This window comes from Orycteropus afer, unplaced genomic scaffold (assembly GCF_000298275.1).
Source record: "Orycteropus afer afer isolate SDZICR_OR568_19922 unplaced genomic scaffold, OryAfe1.0 scaffold00193, whole genome shotgun sequence".
Lineage (NCBI taxonomy): Eukaryota > Metazoa > Chordata > Mammalia > Tubulidentata > Orycteropodidae > Orycteropus > Orycteropus afer.
The window spans coordinates 5,957,579-5,974,549 of record NW_006921780.1 but is presented as its reverse complement, the minus strand read 5'-3'; the positions used below and the strand labels follow the sequence as shown (position 1 = coordinate 5,974,549).

The 16,971-nt window shown below is 42.8% G+C and overlaps 1 protein-coding gene across 1 annotated transcript in view; it reads left to right on the top strand.

Annotated features, from left to right (window-relative positions):
• The first annotated feature begins 13,487 nt into the window (after window positions 1-13,487).
• Window positions 13,488-16,971, top strand: part of LOC103202871 (intelectin-2-like) — a 9,493-nt gene continuing 6,009 nt past the window's right edge. The window contains exons 1-4 of the mRNA XM_007947799.1: window positions 13,488-13,545; window positions 13,760-13,867; window positions 15,870-16,117; window positions 16,416-16,574. Coding sequence (XP_007945990.1) covers window positions 13,488-13,545; window positions 13,760-13,867; window positions 15,870-16,117; window positions 16,416-16,574 — 573 coding nt within the window. The remainder of the gene's footprint in view (window positions 13,546-13,759; window positions 13,868-15,869; window positions 16,118-16,415; window positions 16,575-16,971) is intronic.

The window sequence follows — 16,971 nt, the reverse complement described above, 5'->3', positions numbered from 1 at the left end:
GTATGCATGTGACAGCTGGACAATCAGTAAGGAAGACCGAAGAAGAGTTGATCCTTTTGAGTTGTGGTGCTGGCGAAGAATGCTGAAAGTACCATGGACTGCTAAAAGAACTAACAGATCTGTTCTGGAGAAAGTGCACCCAAAATGCTCCTTGGAAGCGAGAATGGCCAGACTTCGTCTCACCTACTTTGGTCGTGTTGTCAGAAGGGACAATTCCCTGGAGAAGGATGCCATGCTTGGTAGGATGGAGGGTCGACAAAAGAGGGGAAGGCCTTCAACAAGATGGATTGACACGGTGGCTGCGATGATGGGCTCAAGTATACCAGGGATCATGGAGCTGGTGCGGGATCTGTCAGTGTTTCATTCTGCTGTGCATGGGGTTGCTATGAGTCAGAAACGACTCGACAGCACCTAACAACAACACAGCCATTACTTCTATAGCTGGTCATGTGAACTTAGTTGATTATCATAGCTTCTTTCTTCCACTATTTTTTCTTTGTTTCCTGTTACCTTGTGCCAACATCTAAGCTGGAAAGGGTTCTTTAACTGGCACTGTGATCCAATTCTTCATTACTGCTGGATCTGAGCTGTTGTGTTTTCATATTTACTGGGTTGTTGCACTGTTTCATTCACCAGGACTACTGGCCAAGTGTTCAAGACATAGTTGTCCTCCTTGTCTCAATTATGTTTCAGCAATGCAATTTTTGGGAAACCAGGATAAATCACTTCAGCCACACAGTAACCCTTTCTTTGGCAGATCACACTTTTTCTTCCTTTTTCTCTCCTATAACTTGTCAAAAGATATTTCATATAAGGTTATAGATGTGGATTTAGGAAGAGGAAGCAAAACAGCAGAAACATGTAATAGGGAAGTCTGAGATAACTGCTCACGCTCTTTCCCTCTCTCTCCTTGACTTGCCTTAGCTTGGTCTTAAATATGCCTTTCCATTGTAATACTGTTTTGGACATTCAATTTTATGATCTGATGGATCAGATAATGTTCAGTTCATGATGGGAAGTTTTGGTTCTATGGTCTTGATACTTGATACTCTTTGTTGTTGTTGTTGTTATGTGCTGTTGAGTCGGACCCGACTCATAGCGACCCCTCCTTGGGTTTCCGAGGCAGTATCTCTATGGCAGTAGATTGCCCAATCTTCTTTCTGAGGAGTGGCTGGTGGGTTTGAACCATCAGCCTTCTGGTTAGTAGTCAAGTGCCTTAGGCACTACGCTACCAGAGCTCCTGTGGCAGCATACCTGAAATCTGTGCCTTTGCCTCCACATGGACATCTCTCTATGGCTACCTACCTCCCCACTCCTATATGACCTCATGTTAACTTAATTGATAACATCTTCAAAGACCTTTTTTCTAAATAAGATCACATTCACAGTTACTGTGGGTTAGGATTTTAACATATTATTTTGGAGGACACAATTTAAGCCAAAATAATCAAAGCGCAAATTCAAAGCGTTGTTTCGCCTCTAGGAATGCAGTATCCCTGGGAGAACCAAAGCTACTGTCCTTACTCAGTGATTTTTTTTTTTGTTCCTTGCAGAAACACTTGTGAAACATGAAAATGGAAAGTGTTGGACTGATAATGACTCAGCGAAACCTGTGGTCTATGACTTTGATGATGCTCAGAAAAGTGCATTTCATTCCTTACCTCTTGGCCAGAGTGAGTCTTTAATGCTTTTCTGAACTCTTAATAGAAAAGGTGATAACTTCAGTAATGATAAGTAATAGTTATCACTGATGACAGCCTAGATATATTCTATGACGATTATAAGTATTGTCTCATTTAATCTACACGACTACTATTCAAGTCTGAACTATTATTAACCTCATTTTACATATTATGAAATTGAAGCAGTAAAAGTTTCAGGAACTTGCCCAAGATCAGAGGGCATATCTAGGAGATCTAGCATTGGACCAAGGAAATTTGACTCCAGACTCCCTACTCCTAAAAACCTCATTATCTGCCCCTCAGTAACTTGTTAGGCCCACGTGAGGTTCATGTGCACAGGGAAGAACAGGCAACACTGTGGTGAATGGTAACCATTAGTTTATTTTATGTGAATCCAAAGTTGGCAACCTAATATCCTTCACAGAGGCCAAGTCTATGATGTAAAATTCAAAGCTGTTATTTCTATTTGAGAGCTGAGACTTCAAGATAAAGAGAACAAGAAAAATGTGAACAGGAACAGAATTAATACATCTGCTAATTGCTGCAACTATATCTTGGAGGTGTTTAGGGGTGACCTTCCTGCAGAGTTGAATTTCTCCTTATAAGACTCAAGCTGAAGCAGGCCTCTCTCTGAGGGCCATCTCTCTGTGTCTGGGGCTAGGAAGAGGTTCTCTTTGAGATAAATTGGAGTCCTTGGGTAGTGCAACTGGTTAAGTGCTCAGCTACTATCTGAAAGATTAGAGATTCAAATCCATCCAGAGATGCCTCAGAAGAAAGACTTGGCACTCTTGTTCCAAAGGATCACAACAATTGAAAACCTATAGAGCATAGTTCTGCTCTGACCCACACAGGGTTGCTAGGAGTCAAGACTGACGAGCTAACAATTTTTTTTTTTTTTTTTTTTAAAGTTTTGGGTTGGATGTACCAGATATTGGAACAGAGGTGCTGGGCTGTACTAGTTCAGGTTGCAGTATTGTCTGAGCTTTGACATAGGGCCTCTCGGGGCTGGCCTATAGGAGCTATTTCCAGCATCTTCTTTAAATGCTATGCCTTTTCTTATCTCTTGTTTTTGTAGGAGTTCACATGAGGGTTTGAGCAGTTCAGGGTGTTTAATAATGAGGGATCACTCAAAGCTTCGTGTGCTTGGATGACAATTACCAGATCACAAAATGGAGGATAATTACATTACTCCACAAAATGGAGGATAATTATATAATATTGAGAATCTTGCCCTAGCCAAGCTGACATATATTTTTGCACGACACAATTCAGTCCCTACCTGTCATCAAAATTACATCTTTGTTTTTAAAGAGTTTAAAGAGTTCTTTTTTTTTTTTGGCAGCATATCTGCCCAATGAAATACTCTCATATGCCTAATTTCATCATTTCATTCCCCTCATATGCCAGCTAAAGTTGGATAATGAAGACAGATGGAAGACAGAAGAAATGTTAAGTTCAAATAGTGGTGCTGCACAGAATATCAAGCATAGTGTGGACTGCTAAAAGAACAAACAAATTAGTCTTAGAAGAAATACAACCAGATGCTCCTTAGAAGTGAGGACAGAGAGTCTTTGACTTGCTTACTTTGAACATGTCATAAGAACAGACCAATTTCTAGAAAAGGACAGGATGGTTGGTAAAGTAGAAGGCCAATGAAAATGAGGGAACCTGTCAATGAGATGGTTTGACACAATAGCTGCAGCAATGAACTTAAACATACCAATGACCAAGAAGATGGTGCAGGACTGGACAATGTTTCATGGTTGTACATAGATCCCCTTGAGTTGGAGTCCACTTGGTGGCAACTAGTAAAGTTTAACAGGCGAGAATAGTGATGGCTAGAGGAGTTAAGTGATCAGTCTAAGTACATACAATTAGCTAGAGGCAAGCTCTTCTTCCCAGTCCAAGCAACCACTAGGCGAAACAGCAAACATTAGAGGGAGAATGAACTTTTATGGAGATTCTTTTCTAGGAAAATGAAATTGGTTCTGTTTCTTGAGTTTTCAGGGTACACTTTGGAATTTAGTTGAACAATTAAAATTTTTATCATAGATAAATAAATCAGTAATAACACAACACACTGCCTTTGAGTTGGATCCTACTCATAGCGACCCCTCCTTGGGTTTCTGAGGCAGTATCACTATGGAAGTAGATTGCCCAACCTCCCTTCCGAGGAGTGGCTGATGGGTTAGAACCGCCAGCCTTCTGGTTAGCAGTCAGATGCCTTCGGCACTACAGCACCAGAGCTGCTAAATCAATAGTACTGGGATGGTATTGAAAACATATTTAATAATAACTGTATTTAATTGAAATTTATTTCCATGTTTTAACTAATATTTTTTACTTATATTTTATTCTGTTTTTATGACTTTAGTTTTTAGAAATATTTTATATTGCAAAACAATTTTATGGAATTTTGAGTCCTATTAATTTTGTTTTATTATCAAAGATATATCTAGAATTTTGAACCAGCATCACCACAAATATTCACAGTGCTGGGAAGGCATTGATTTTAATTGAAAGGATTTGTTTCTGATTCCTTGAAACAGGATATTTTGTGAAATGCACAGGAAACCTGGGCCATGTAAGGCTTCCCAGAATCCTAGTGTCATCTGTGCCCCTCTCCTTCCTCCCGAGCCCACAGGCCAAAAGGCATATTCAGAGGGACTTGTGTTGGCTTTCCTTTGATGCCCTGCTGTTTGGGAAGCAGGCACTAAGGAGCAGAGAGTAAGCCCAACAATTACAAATAAATTAATATTATCTAATTTTCTTTTCAGTGTTTGATAGTGTTCAAAGTGCATGGCTGTGCATTTTCCCTGAGTTGGCAATCTTGTGAGGTCAGTACGAGTGCACAATTCTTTTTTAAAATTCCCAAATCCAAAATGGCTCTGAAATCTTGGAATTAAAAAAATGACTTTTTAGTGTCAAAAACTGAAGTAAATTGTGGTTACTCTTTAGGGGACCAAGGTGTTGTTAACGGAAGGCAGTATGATGGGAATTTCTAGGTGGCTGGTTATTTCTGTTTCTTGATGTGGTAGCTGTGTATAGGGGTGTGAAAACATATTGATTTTCTGTCACATACATCTAGAAAATTGTCCTTATGATTTGCGGGCAAATTGTATATTATTTTGTATTACATGTATAATATATATGCTATCATATATTTTATATTGTATTGTTGTTGTTGCTAGGGGCCATTGAGTCAGTTCTGACTCATAGCCACACTATGTATGACGGAACAAAACACTGCGTGGTCCTGTGCCATTTCCACAGTTGTTTGAGCCCATCATTGCAGTCACTGTGTCAGTCCATTGCATTGAAGGTCTTCCTCTTTTTCGCTGACCCTCTATTTTACTAAGCATAATGTTCAGGGACTGGTCCCTCCTGAGAACTGTCCAAAATATATGAGATGAAGTCTCTCCATCCTCACTTCTAAGGAGCTGTACTTCTTCCAAGACAGATATGTTTGTTCTTCTGACAGTCCATGGTATATTCAATATTCTTCATCAAAACCATAATTCAAAGATATCAATTCTTCTTTGGTTTTCCTTATTCATTATCTAACTTTAGCATTCATATGAGGCAACTGAAAATAGCTTGGTTTGGGTCAGGCACACCTTTGTTGTTTGTTGTTAATGTGCCGTCGAGTTGGCCCCGACTCATAGCGAGCCCTCCCTGGGTTTCCAAGGCAGTATCATTACGGAAGTATATTGCCCCATCTTCCTTCCAAGGAGAGGCTGGTGGATTTGAACTGCCAGCCTTCTGGTTAGCAGTCAAGTGCTTTAGGTACCACGCTACCAGAGCTCCCAGGCACACCTTAGTCCTCAACTAATTGCTTTTTAACACTTTAAGAGGGCTTGTGCAGCAGATTTGGTCAGTGGAATGTTTGTTTCATTTCTTGACTGCTGCTCCCATGGACGTTGATCATGCATCCAACTAAAATGAAATCTTGGTGAGATTCTGACGTTAGTTAGCAAACTCAAGAGGTCAACAAGTAATTTCTGAAAACAGGAATTTTTGTCAACTATAAAGGAGACCATTTCAGGTCCAACAACTCATCTGTGCCCTCTCCCTCCCTTTTCTTTCTCCTGAAACCACAGACCATATGCCACAGTAAGGCTTAATCAGGCTATTTGGCTTGGCTGAGGCTTCCTTTAAGGTCCCACTATCTGGGGAGCAGGCAGTAGGGAGCAGATGGTAAGTTCCACAACTCTAAAGAAGTTACTTTTATCTAGTGTTTGTGGAACGTTTATGGTTTACAAAGTGCTACACATAAGTCATCCCATTTGATCCTCATGATAGCCCTGAGAGACTGTAAAAGCATCACAGTGTGGTCAGATTTCCTCTTCTAACTTCACAAGGTGGGAGGAGAATCACCATCTGCATCAGGCTAAGGCTGATTGCTATGAGATGGAAGTCAGACATGCCTCTACTCTCCAAACTTTTTACAAATTCTGACACCAGCTGTCCCTTTCACTACACTTTTTACTTCTCCACTGGGTTTGGTAATGTGTTGCAATGGCCACGTGGTACTCACAGACCATATTCACAGTTATGGGGCTTATTAGAACAGTAACAGGTTATAAATTCAGGATCAGGAAGGACTCAGGATATAGTTCTTTGATCATGGCAGCCTCTTTTGAGCCTTCCTCACAGGTAGCAGTTTTTCTTGCCCCTAAGCCCAGCCTCTGCCCTGTATGGGCAAGTGCTATAACTTTTTAGTTTGACCAACAAGTACTCCAGTAAACCTCCTGCCTGACTGTACTCTGCTCTCTCGCTCCCTGGGTCAGCACACCACTGTAGCTGCCACCTTCCATGGGCTGAGAAGCTCGCTGCATCATATGCTGGCCTCCTGGTTTGCTGCTCCTGGGTTCTCTGCACTGCTTCTCATTGTCTCCAGTGTTACATCTCTCTCTTCTCCCGAGTGTAAGAGGTTCTCAGAGCAGGGATCCTGAGTCCAAATGATGCACTCTGCTTCCAGATCTTCTTCTTCATGGTAATGAGGTCTCCTCTCCACTTCTAGAATTGGCTCTCTTTTAAGCCTAGTGGGATGGCAAAATTGAATAATCCCCTTGTTAGGGTTCCATGCACTTTATATTTGCATGGTCTTACCTCTGCAAGGATTCCATGCACCTTATTTGTGTTAGTAACAGGCTGTTCAGTGCCCTTGGAAGGCCGCAAGTACCTTATTCACATAGTCCCAATCAATCATTTTGTGAGAGTCACAAAGAGCATGGCTAGAAGGGTCATATTAAAGTAATTCATTACATCAAAGAGATAAATTAATATTTTCACTTAAAAATAAACCAATGTTCTGGTTTTCTAGTGCTGCTCTGACTAGAATATACCACCAATGGGATGGCTTGAACAAATAGGAGTTTATTCTCTAACAGTTTGGAGGCTTTAAGTCCAAGTTCAAAGTGCCAGGCTCTAGGAGCTGTGTGAAAGCCCCTCAGCCTTGGACTTTAGCTCTGCCTCCTGCTTCTGGCCAACTGAAGCTTGAGGCTTTTCTTCACTCAGACAGCTGCTGGCTACAGAGACTGACAAGCCCAAGGTTGACAAGTAAAAAGGCACAGTCCCGATGTTACCACACCACATGGGAGGTCATTAATTCAAGTCCATTGAAAGTCCCAGGGTCGGCAGAGCACGGCAGGCTGCTGAACGATGACTTGGCTACATGCAAGGTCCAAGTGTACCATAAGCTAGAGACCATTCTCAAAGCTGTTTCTACGATACGGGAAGTAGACCACATGCCCAAAGCAGCTACTCAGCTGCTCCAATAGATTCCACCATGGAGTTAATTACCAATCTCACCATGGCGAATAACTACATTCAACTGCCCAGCCACTCAACCAGGCCCAGCCAAGTTGACACACAAACTTAACCACAACAACCAACAAATAAAAACCCAAAACAACAAGAAAAAAAACATTATCATGCAGTTTGATTCACCACGCCTTTCTTCTGAGGTGCCTTTGGGTAGACTAGTACCACCAACCTTTAGGTGAGCAGGAAACACATTACCTGTTTGCATCCCCCAGGACTAATTGAACTTACCCAAGGGAATGGGAAGAATTTGCCCTCCTAACCACTTTGCTATACTGTCTTGGTTCATTTCTTGCTTCTGGATCTTTTTATTGGGTCTTTATCTTTGTTGGTCTACCTGCTCAGAGAACTCCCTTGGATGGGGATCTTTGTTTGTTAGCCCCCAAATCAGTGCTTCAGCTCTGATGTTCTATCTTCTGATGCTGGATCAAGGTCCTTTGCTGGATGGCTCAGGCTCTTCTACGCTGTGTGGAAAGATGAATTTCAAAGATGTTTAGCTAAGAAAAATCTCTTCCAACATGGAATAAAAATTGCAAATGTATCTCTTAAACATACCATGATGTGTCTTGAATAATAGTAACAAGCATTATTGGGATAACAGTGAGAATATGTATTATGGAATCCTTATATTCCAAACTCTGAGTGGTTTACATTTGTAATTTACTTTGGCTCTCCAACTCTATGAAATAGTTATTATTATCTGCATTTTACGGATTGGCAATTGAAGAGACCATGGGTTGGGTCATTTACAACTTAGTCATTGTCTTAGTTTTCTAGTGCTGCTATAAGATAAAATACCACAAGTGGATGGCTGTAACAAACATAAATCTTCTCTCACAGTTTAGGAGGCTCAAAGTCCAAATTCAAGGTGCCACCTCTAGGGGAAGTCTTTCTCTCTCTGGTGGCTCTTGTCTCTTTTCAAAACCTGTGGGGCTGGCATTCCTTGGAGATCTCCACAAGTCTTGGCATCAATCTTCCTCTGGATTTAGAAGCTTCTCAGAACTGGGATCCCAGGTTCAAAGGATATACTCCACTCCTGGTTCTTCTTTCTTGGTGGTATTGGGTTACCTTTATCTCTGTTTACTTGTTCAATCTCTTTTATATCTCAAAAGAGATTGACTCAAGACAAAACCTAATCCTGTAGACTGTATCCTCTTCATTAACACAACTATCTCTAATCCTGCATCATTAACATCATGGTGGTTAGGAATTAGGTCACATAAGACAATCGTGTCATATCATAAAATGGAGGATAATTACATTAGATCATAAAATGGAAGATAATTACATAATACTAAGAATCATGGCCCAACCAAATTGACATATATCTTTTGGGGACACAATTCAGTTCACAATAGTCATCAAACTGACATCTTTACTTTTAAAAGATTTAAAGAGCTCTCTTGCTCAGTGCAATCCTCTATATGCTTCATCTCATCATTTCAGTTGCCCTATATGCATGCTAGGGAACTCTGGTAGCATAGTGGCTAAGGCACTTGACTGCTAACCAGAAGGCTGGCGGTTCAAACCCACCAGCCACTCCTTGGAAGGAAGGTTGGGCAATCCTACTTCCATAGTGATACTGCCTCAGAAACCCAAGGAGGGGTCGCTATGAGTCAGGGCTGACTCGATGGCACATAACAACAACAACATATGCATGCTAAAGTTGGATAATAAAGATAGATGGAAGGCAGAAGAAGAACTGATGTGTTCAAACATTGGTGCTGACAAATTGTATTAAACATAGCATGGACTGCCTGAAGAACAAGCAAATCATTCTTAGAAGAAATATAACCAGATGCTCCTTAGAAGTGAAAATGGAGAGACTTTGACTTGATTACTTTGAACATGTCATAAGAACAGACCAATTTCTAGAAAATGACAGGATGGTTGGTAAAGTAGAAGGCCAATGAAAATGAGGGAACCTGTCAATGAGATGGACTGACACAATAGCTGCAGCAATGAACTTAAATATACCAATGACCAAGAGGATGGAGCAGGACTGGAGAACGTTTCTTGGTTATATATAGGTCTCCTTGAGTTGGAGTCCATTTGATGGCAACTAATAACATTTAATAAGTGAGAATTGTGATGGCTAGAGAGGTTAAGTGACTAGCCTAAGTACATACATTAACTAGAGGCGATTATGAATATTTTTCTCAAGTTCTTCTTCCCAGTTCAACCAAGAACTAGGTGAAATGGCAAACATTAGAGGGAGAATGAACTTTTATGGTGATTCTTTTTCCCAGATCTTGTTGTCATCTGTGTCCTTCTCCTTCCTTCCAAGCAAACAACCATTTGACATAAAAAGCATATTCAGAAGGACTTGTGTTGGTTCCCCTTTGATGCTATGCTATTTGGGAAGCAGGAACTAAGGAGCAGATAGTAAACCCAACAATTATTAAGAAATTAATATTATCCATTTTTTTCAGTGTTTGATAGTGTTCAAAATTCGTGACTATGCATTATCGCTGTGAGTTGGCAAAGCTATGAAGGCAGTAGAAGTCCACAATTCTTTATCCACAATTCCAAATCCCTCTTCTTCTTCCTGAACCCACAGACCATTTGCTACAATAAAATTTATTCAGGCTTATTTGGCTTGGTTGAGGCTTCCTTTGAGGCCTCATTATCTGGGGAGCTAACAGTAGGGAGCAGATGGTATGCTCCACAACTCTAAAGAAATTAATTTTATCTAGTGTTTGTGGAACGTTTATGGTTTACAAAGTGCTACACACATTTGATCCTCATGATAGCCCTGTGAGATTGTAAAAGTGGCAGAGTGTCCTCACATCTCCTCAAAAGGAGGAAGAGAGAGGGAGAAACACCATGATTAACATCAACCCAAGGCTGATTGCTATGAGGTGGAGGTCAGACCTACTTCCACTCTCCAAACTTTTGAACAGTTCTGGTACCAGTTCCTTCCACAGCTATATAGCTCTGCTTCTCTAGTAGGCTGACTAATTCATTACAGTGGCCACACAGAACTCACAGTCATATTCACATTTATGGAGTTCATTAGGGAAGTAACAGGTTACAATTCAGGATCAGAAAGAATTCAGGATACAGTTCTTCTATCAGGATATACCCTCTTCTGAGTTGTGCCTGCATGCAGGCCTTTCTCTCACCCCTCTGCCTGTCGCCTGTGGCACTCAGGCAAGTGTTATAACTTTTTAGTTGCACCAAATGTCCAGAGGCACCCTATTCCTCCAATATGCCTTGTGTCTGAATGTGCTTAGCTCTCTTGCACAGTTGGTTGGTACACTCACCATAGCCGCTTTCCTCCGTGGACTGGGAACCCCACTGCATTATCTCACACTGGTCTCCTAGTATTGCTGCCTCTGTTTCTCTTCTGCCACTTCTTGCTGTCTCCAATGTTATAGCTTTCTATCTGTCTTCTTTGTCTATGACGTTCTCAGTATAGGGTACCTAGGTCCAAAGGATATAATCTGCTCCCAGCTCTTCTTTTTGATGGTAATAGGTCTCCTCTGCACTTCTGGAATTGGCCTTTCTTTAAGCCTAGTAGGATGGTAAAACTGATCAGTTCCCTTGCTAGGGTTCCATATACATTATATTTGTATGTTCCCACTCCTGCAAGCATTCTATGCATTATTAGCAGGGTTTTAAATCCCCTTGGTGGTCCATGGAAATAGCAGTTTCCTTGAGGGCACGTGATACTGGCAACAAGGCCTGCTTTAACATCTGTCATAGAGGCAGAGAAATGATTCCCTCTCCCTTCTTGAACAAGGTAGATGGCTTCTGCACCTTGGACAACAATGAGATGTGGTGCTAAACAAGAGTGAGGTTAAGTTGTGCCTTGAACATTAGCTCCTTGTTCCAGAGAGCAAACCCAGCATCAGAAGTGGCTAGGAGGCCAATGTATATGCTTCAATGTTCTGTGTGGGGCTCAGCAGCAGAGAGAGAAGAAAGAAGCTATGGCAAGTTGAAGGATGTGTGGAGTGGAGAACTCTTGTTTGTTAGCACACAGGAGACATCTCCTGGGGATTATGGGCTTCATAGGGGCAGGTAGCCTCCCAACAATGGAGAGAATGAAAATCAGAGAAACTTCAGTACCATTAATACCAACTCAGTATAACCCCCAAGGCTGGTATACCCTAGAAAATATCAGTTACATTAAGAAAAAGCTAACGGCACAAATTTTCTAATTATACTGTGGTTATATATAAAACTATCCCTATTATTTAAAAAGATGCACTTAAATATTTAGAGGTAAAGGGCTAAGATGTATGTAATTTACCCTCAAATGGTTTAGGAAAAAATATGTGTATATATCTATCTTTATCTACCTATCTATCTACAGTTTTTTTTTTTTTTAATTTATCTACAGAAAGAGAGAGAGAAAGGGAGTGAGAAAGAATAAATGATGAAGCAGATTGGATAAAATATGAACAATAGGTGATTCTGGGTAAAGAGTATACATTATTTTTTTGTAGTTTTTTAGTATTTTATTGTGGTTTAAGTGAAAGTTTAAAAGGAAATTAGTTTTCTAGCCAGCGATTTATAAACAGTATGGTCTGTGGCGTTGACTATAGTTCCCACAATGTGTTAACACTCTTCTCATTTTCACCTTGGGTTCCCTGTCTCTGTTCACCCTGTTTTCCTGTCCTTTCCTGCTTTGTTAATGTTCCTTTTGGGCAAATGCTGCCCCTTTGGTCTCCTAGAGTTGGTTGTTCTGGGGAGCATGTCCCTTCCTGGTATTATTTTCACTCTCTAGGCCTGTCTTTACTACGTGGCTGAACTGTGATCTCTGGGAGTGGCTTCAGTTCTAAGTTAGAAGGATTGTTTTAGGGTCCTAGTCTCAGGGCTTCCACCAGTCTCTATCAGACTAGTAAGTCTAGTCTTCTTTATGCATTTTAATTTTGTTCTACCTTCTTCTTCCACTCCATCTGGTACTTTCTAAGTGATCCTAGTTAGAGTGGTCACAGGCTGTAGTCAGGTACCATCTAGTTCTTTGACTTTCAGGTTAGTGGAAGCTGTGTACTATTTTAATATTTTTGCAATGTTTTATAAGTTTTAAATTATTTCTGAACAAAAAGTTAATAAAGTAATAAAATTACGGTGAGCTACATGCAATAATTGGTGTTTGGACAAAGGAGGATGCCATCAGCTTCACCCAGGGTTGGGGCATCCATCAGGGAAAGCTTCACAGAGAAGCTTAAGGAGAAGCTCCTTATGGTTGATGTTGTGCCTGGGGTTCTAGAGCATCTGATCACAGGTGTGTGTGTGTGTGTGGGGGGAAGGACATAACGGACCGATCTACCCTGAGAGTGTGATTATGTGATATAACACTGTGTAGGTGACTGTCTATTTTGTCTATGCATGCCACACATCTTGACACAGCAGGTTTGCCCTTCCCTCAGGTGGTGATTGTCACCTCTGTGACCAGCCACAGCTCCCTGCTCCTCCAGCCATTCACACAGTCCTTCTCATTCTCAGATACCTTGAAAGGGAAGGTCGTCAGAGGGAGGAGCTGGTAACCTGGGGTAGGAAGGGTTGGGCAGGGTGGGCAGGGCTTGGCTGGGCTTGCATGGTTTGGCTCTCCCCATAAAGGGCTCAGCACTTCACCCCACACTAGGACCCTCTGCAGAGGAAGCTCTGAATGCCCTTCTGGCAGAGTGCTTCAGCTCCAGCATCTGTGAGACCCAAGGAGGGAGCTTTCTGTGCTGGTGAGGAAGAGGTTTCTGAGTCTGAAACAAGGTTTATATGTGCTGGAAGCCATGAAGCCAGCTATGATCTGGTCTTAGTGCAGGCATTGGACGTTTAAGGAAAAGAAGCCCATGGTCTGTTGGTTATTTATAGAGTGGGACAGTGGTGCAGGAGTTTGTAGATTGCCCAGAACCACATCACTTTTCATTTCAGGTTTCTTGGTTCAGAAAACTCAGAGAACAAAGGTGAGAGGTATAGAAAGGATGGTCCAGACACTGACTTTGTGCATCTTCTTTCTCCTTAGAGGAGAGGACAATGGCCAGACTCCACTTCCTGCTGTTCCTCTTGGTGGTCACCAGAGGGTGCAGTGCAGGTAAGTATCTCACAGGAACAGCAGTTTCTTTAAAGACTGTACTAGATCTTGGGTCAGACAGTCTTAGCAGAGTGAATCCCTGACCTTTGGGGTCTCACATTATAGACAATGAGGAGCTGCTGTGGGGGCAGGAGTTGGGAACTGGTGGACAAGAAAGATAGTGTGTCAATAGCTCCAGACTAGTAATGAGAAGTATTATCACATCCTCTTGCAGTGATCTTTCCTCCTGAGATGTTACAGAAAAAAAGCTCCTGTGCTTCTTCTGTTGATTCCCTGCCTAGAAGCTGCAAGGAAGTCAAAGAAAATTGCCCTCAAGCAGGTGGTGAGTAATGCAACAATGCCAGCATTCTTTCCTTGAAGGAACTCTTCAGCCAAACAGAACCCAGTCATGGAAATCAGGAGACATGTACCCACTACTACTGTCTGTCTCACTCTGGCTCCCACTCAAAGAGGTTTCCACTGGGAATTTTGAGGCTTTCTTATCCCACCCTAGTCACATCAGACATGATCTTCTGGACACAGGGAGAATGCAGTGTTCCTGGTGACATGTAGGGTGGTGGCAGGAACTGTGAAGGGTCTGAGATTTTACTCTACTTGTAAGCTCCCAATCAGTTAGCCTGTCACACTTTTATTGAGGCTGGTAGAAAACACTACCTTTGTCAGAGACAAAGAACTTCATGATTCACAGCACTTGCAGTAGTCTGTGTATCTGTAATTTCTTGTACCTGTTCTCTAAGTCCCAATTTCTATAGGATGATGCAAAGGGGTCCAGGTACATCAACACAGGTAGTGGGTTTGTCAAGCAGGCTCATAAATTTGTCTGGTAAAGAAACAGTAAGCGTTTTTTAGATTCACAGTTTATTACTTGCATAGACAGTAAAATCAAGGTCACCAAAGTGTCAGCTTCCTGCATTCCTTGTCTCACAAGGTGACTGTTCTGGTTACCTAGTGCTGCTCTGACAGGAAATATACCACAAATGGGATGGTCTTAACAAACAGGAGTTTATTCTTACAATCTGGAGGCTTTAAATCCAAGTTCAAAGTGCCAGGCTCTAGGGGCTGGGTGAAAGCCCCTCAACCTTGGGGTCCAACTCTGCCTCCTGTTCCCGGCCCACTAGAGCTAGAGGCATTTCTTCACTCAGACAGCTGCTGGCTGCTGAGGCTGAGAAGCCCCAAGGTTGACAAGCAAAAAGGCATAGTCTCTATGTTACCAAACCACATGGCAGGCCATTAATTCAATTCCATTATAAGTCCCAGAGTTTGTAGAGCATGGCAGGCTGCTGAGCAATGACATGGCTACATGCAGGATCCAAGCGTGCCATAGGCTGGAGACCATTCCCAAGGCTTCTCCTTAAATACAGGAAGCAGACCACATCCCAAAGGCAGCTACTCAGCTGCTTGTGGTAGATTCCACCATGGAGTTGATTGCCAGTCTCATCACAGGGAATAACTACTACCAGCTCCCCAGCCACTCAACCAGGCCCAGCTAAGTTGACACACAAACATAACTACCACAGTGACACAGAAACAAAAGTGCCAAATGAAAATACAACAAAAGTGTTGGGGCGCTATGCTTCTACGGAGTCAATCTGTGCTGCAGTTAAGCAATTTCATACCCTGCAGCTGTGCCCTAAGGGGCAGGGTGAGGCATGGGAGGCCTCAGGTCTTCTTAGAACTTGGGAGGTGATGGGGAGCTGTCTCATGACTGCTCCATTGGAAGATAGGGCGATAGATGAGAAATGGCCTTGGGAGCCTCTTCCCTCCCATGCTTGGGAGGATCCCATGCATTTTGTGAGTGTTAGATCAGCTGTGGCTATTCCTTGCCTATGTGGCCTATGCAGCCTATGCAGAGACATGCAAGGTGTGCTATGGTAGAGCACTTCCCTTACAGGCCTGTGTTGCTGGAGATGAATTGTGAGCTCTAGAATTTGCTCCTATAATGGGCAGTAACCAGGCCTTTGCTTTGTTCTGAGATGCATGCAGGTCTCCAGCTATAGACTGGAGACTGGCAATGTGGTAGGTGCTGATTTCTGGCCTCTCCTAGCCAGATGGAAATACTATCCAGATGGAAACACAATCTCTAATTTCTAAGGATGTTTGCTATACAAACATCTATGGCAAGACTGTTGAACAAAGGCAGAAAGTGCCTCTGTTCGTAAGATGAGCCAAAATGGTGGACACCTGAGGAGAATTATCTTCCCACAGGTGGATATGTGTGGGAGTCTTCAGGGAATACTCTGAATTCTCAGAGCCTTTCTGGTTATGGGCCCTGAGATGGGCCCTATGCTCTCAGACAGGGAAGCTCTGGGTGGTTTCCTCTGCAGATGGCTTGTATTTCCTCCGCACTGAGAATGGTGTCATCTACCAGACCTTCTGTGACATGACCACTGGAGGTGGCGGCTGGACCCTCGTGGCTAGTGTGCATGAGAACAGCATGCAGGGGAAATGTACAGTGGGTGATCGCTGGTCCAGTCAGCAGGGCAACAGAGCAGACTACCCAGAGGGAGACAACAACTGGGCCAACTACAACACTTTTGGATCTGCAGAGGCAGCCACAAGTGATGACTACAAGGTTTGTGCCACTTACCACCTACTTGGGAAATAGTGCAGTAAGTGTGGGATGGGGGATGGAGTTCTAGGGTTGAAGAAGAGAGAGTTGTTTGCATGTTGAATCCCAACTTCCTCCAGCCTTTTAGGGGTATGGGTAATGTTGGGAAATCATCATCTCTCAAGAGGGGTGTCTGAGCACTGCTGGCCTTCTGGTCATCTGGATCCCAGGGCTCTCAACGCAACTGAGAGCTGCGTATGTGCTGGTTCTTTGCTTCATGTGACCTTCAGGATGATCAGTGTTGATGTCTATTGCTCTGCAGAATCCTGGCTACTATGACATCCAGGCATGGGATCTGGGCATCTGGCATGTGCCCAACAAGTCCCCACTGCAGCTTTGGAGGAAGAGGTCCCTGCTGAGATACCGCACCCACACCGGCTTCTTCAAGAATATGGGGCATAATCTGTTTGGTGTCTACCAGGTATACAGGCTGCTGGGTTGGAGGCAGTTTGTTAGATGACAGAGAGTTAAGTGTTTGGGGTGCAGAATGAGTCTACTTTTTGTGGTCCCAGGTCACTACGCCAGGTCTGCAGTTGGTTGTTTCTTCTCCTTCTGGTTCACAGTGAGCTAATGTCCTCCCTGTCTCTGAAGAATTCTGAGCCAGCTGTATGGAAGATGAGGGTAGGGGAGAGTGGGACAAGGACAAGGGCCTTGCTGCTGCTGGAAAAACAGAAACATGGGGAAAGGAGTCACTTTTATTAAGACTGGTTTCTGAATGACAGGAGCTCTGGTAGCATAGTGCCTAAGGCACTTGACTGCTAACCAGAAGGCTGGCGGTTCAAACCCACCAGCCACTCCTCGGAAGGAAGGTTGGGCAA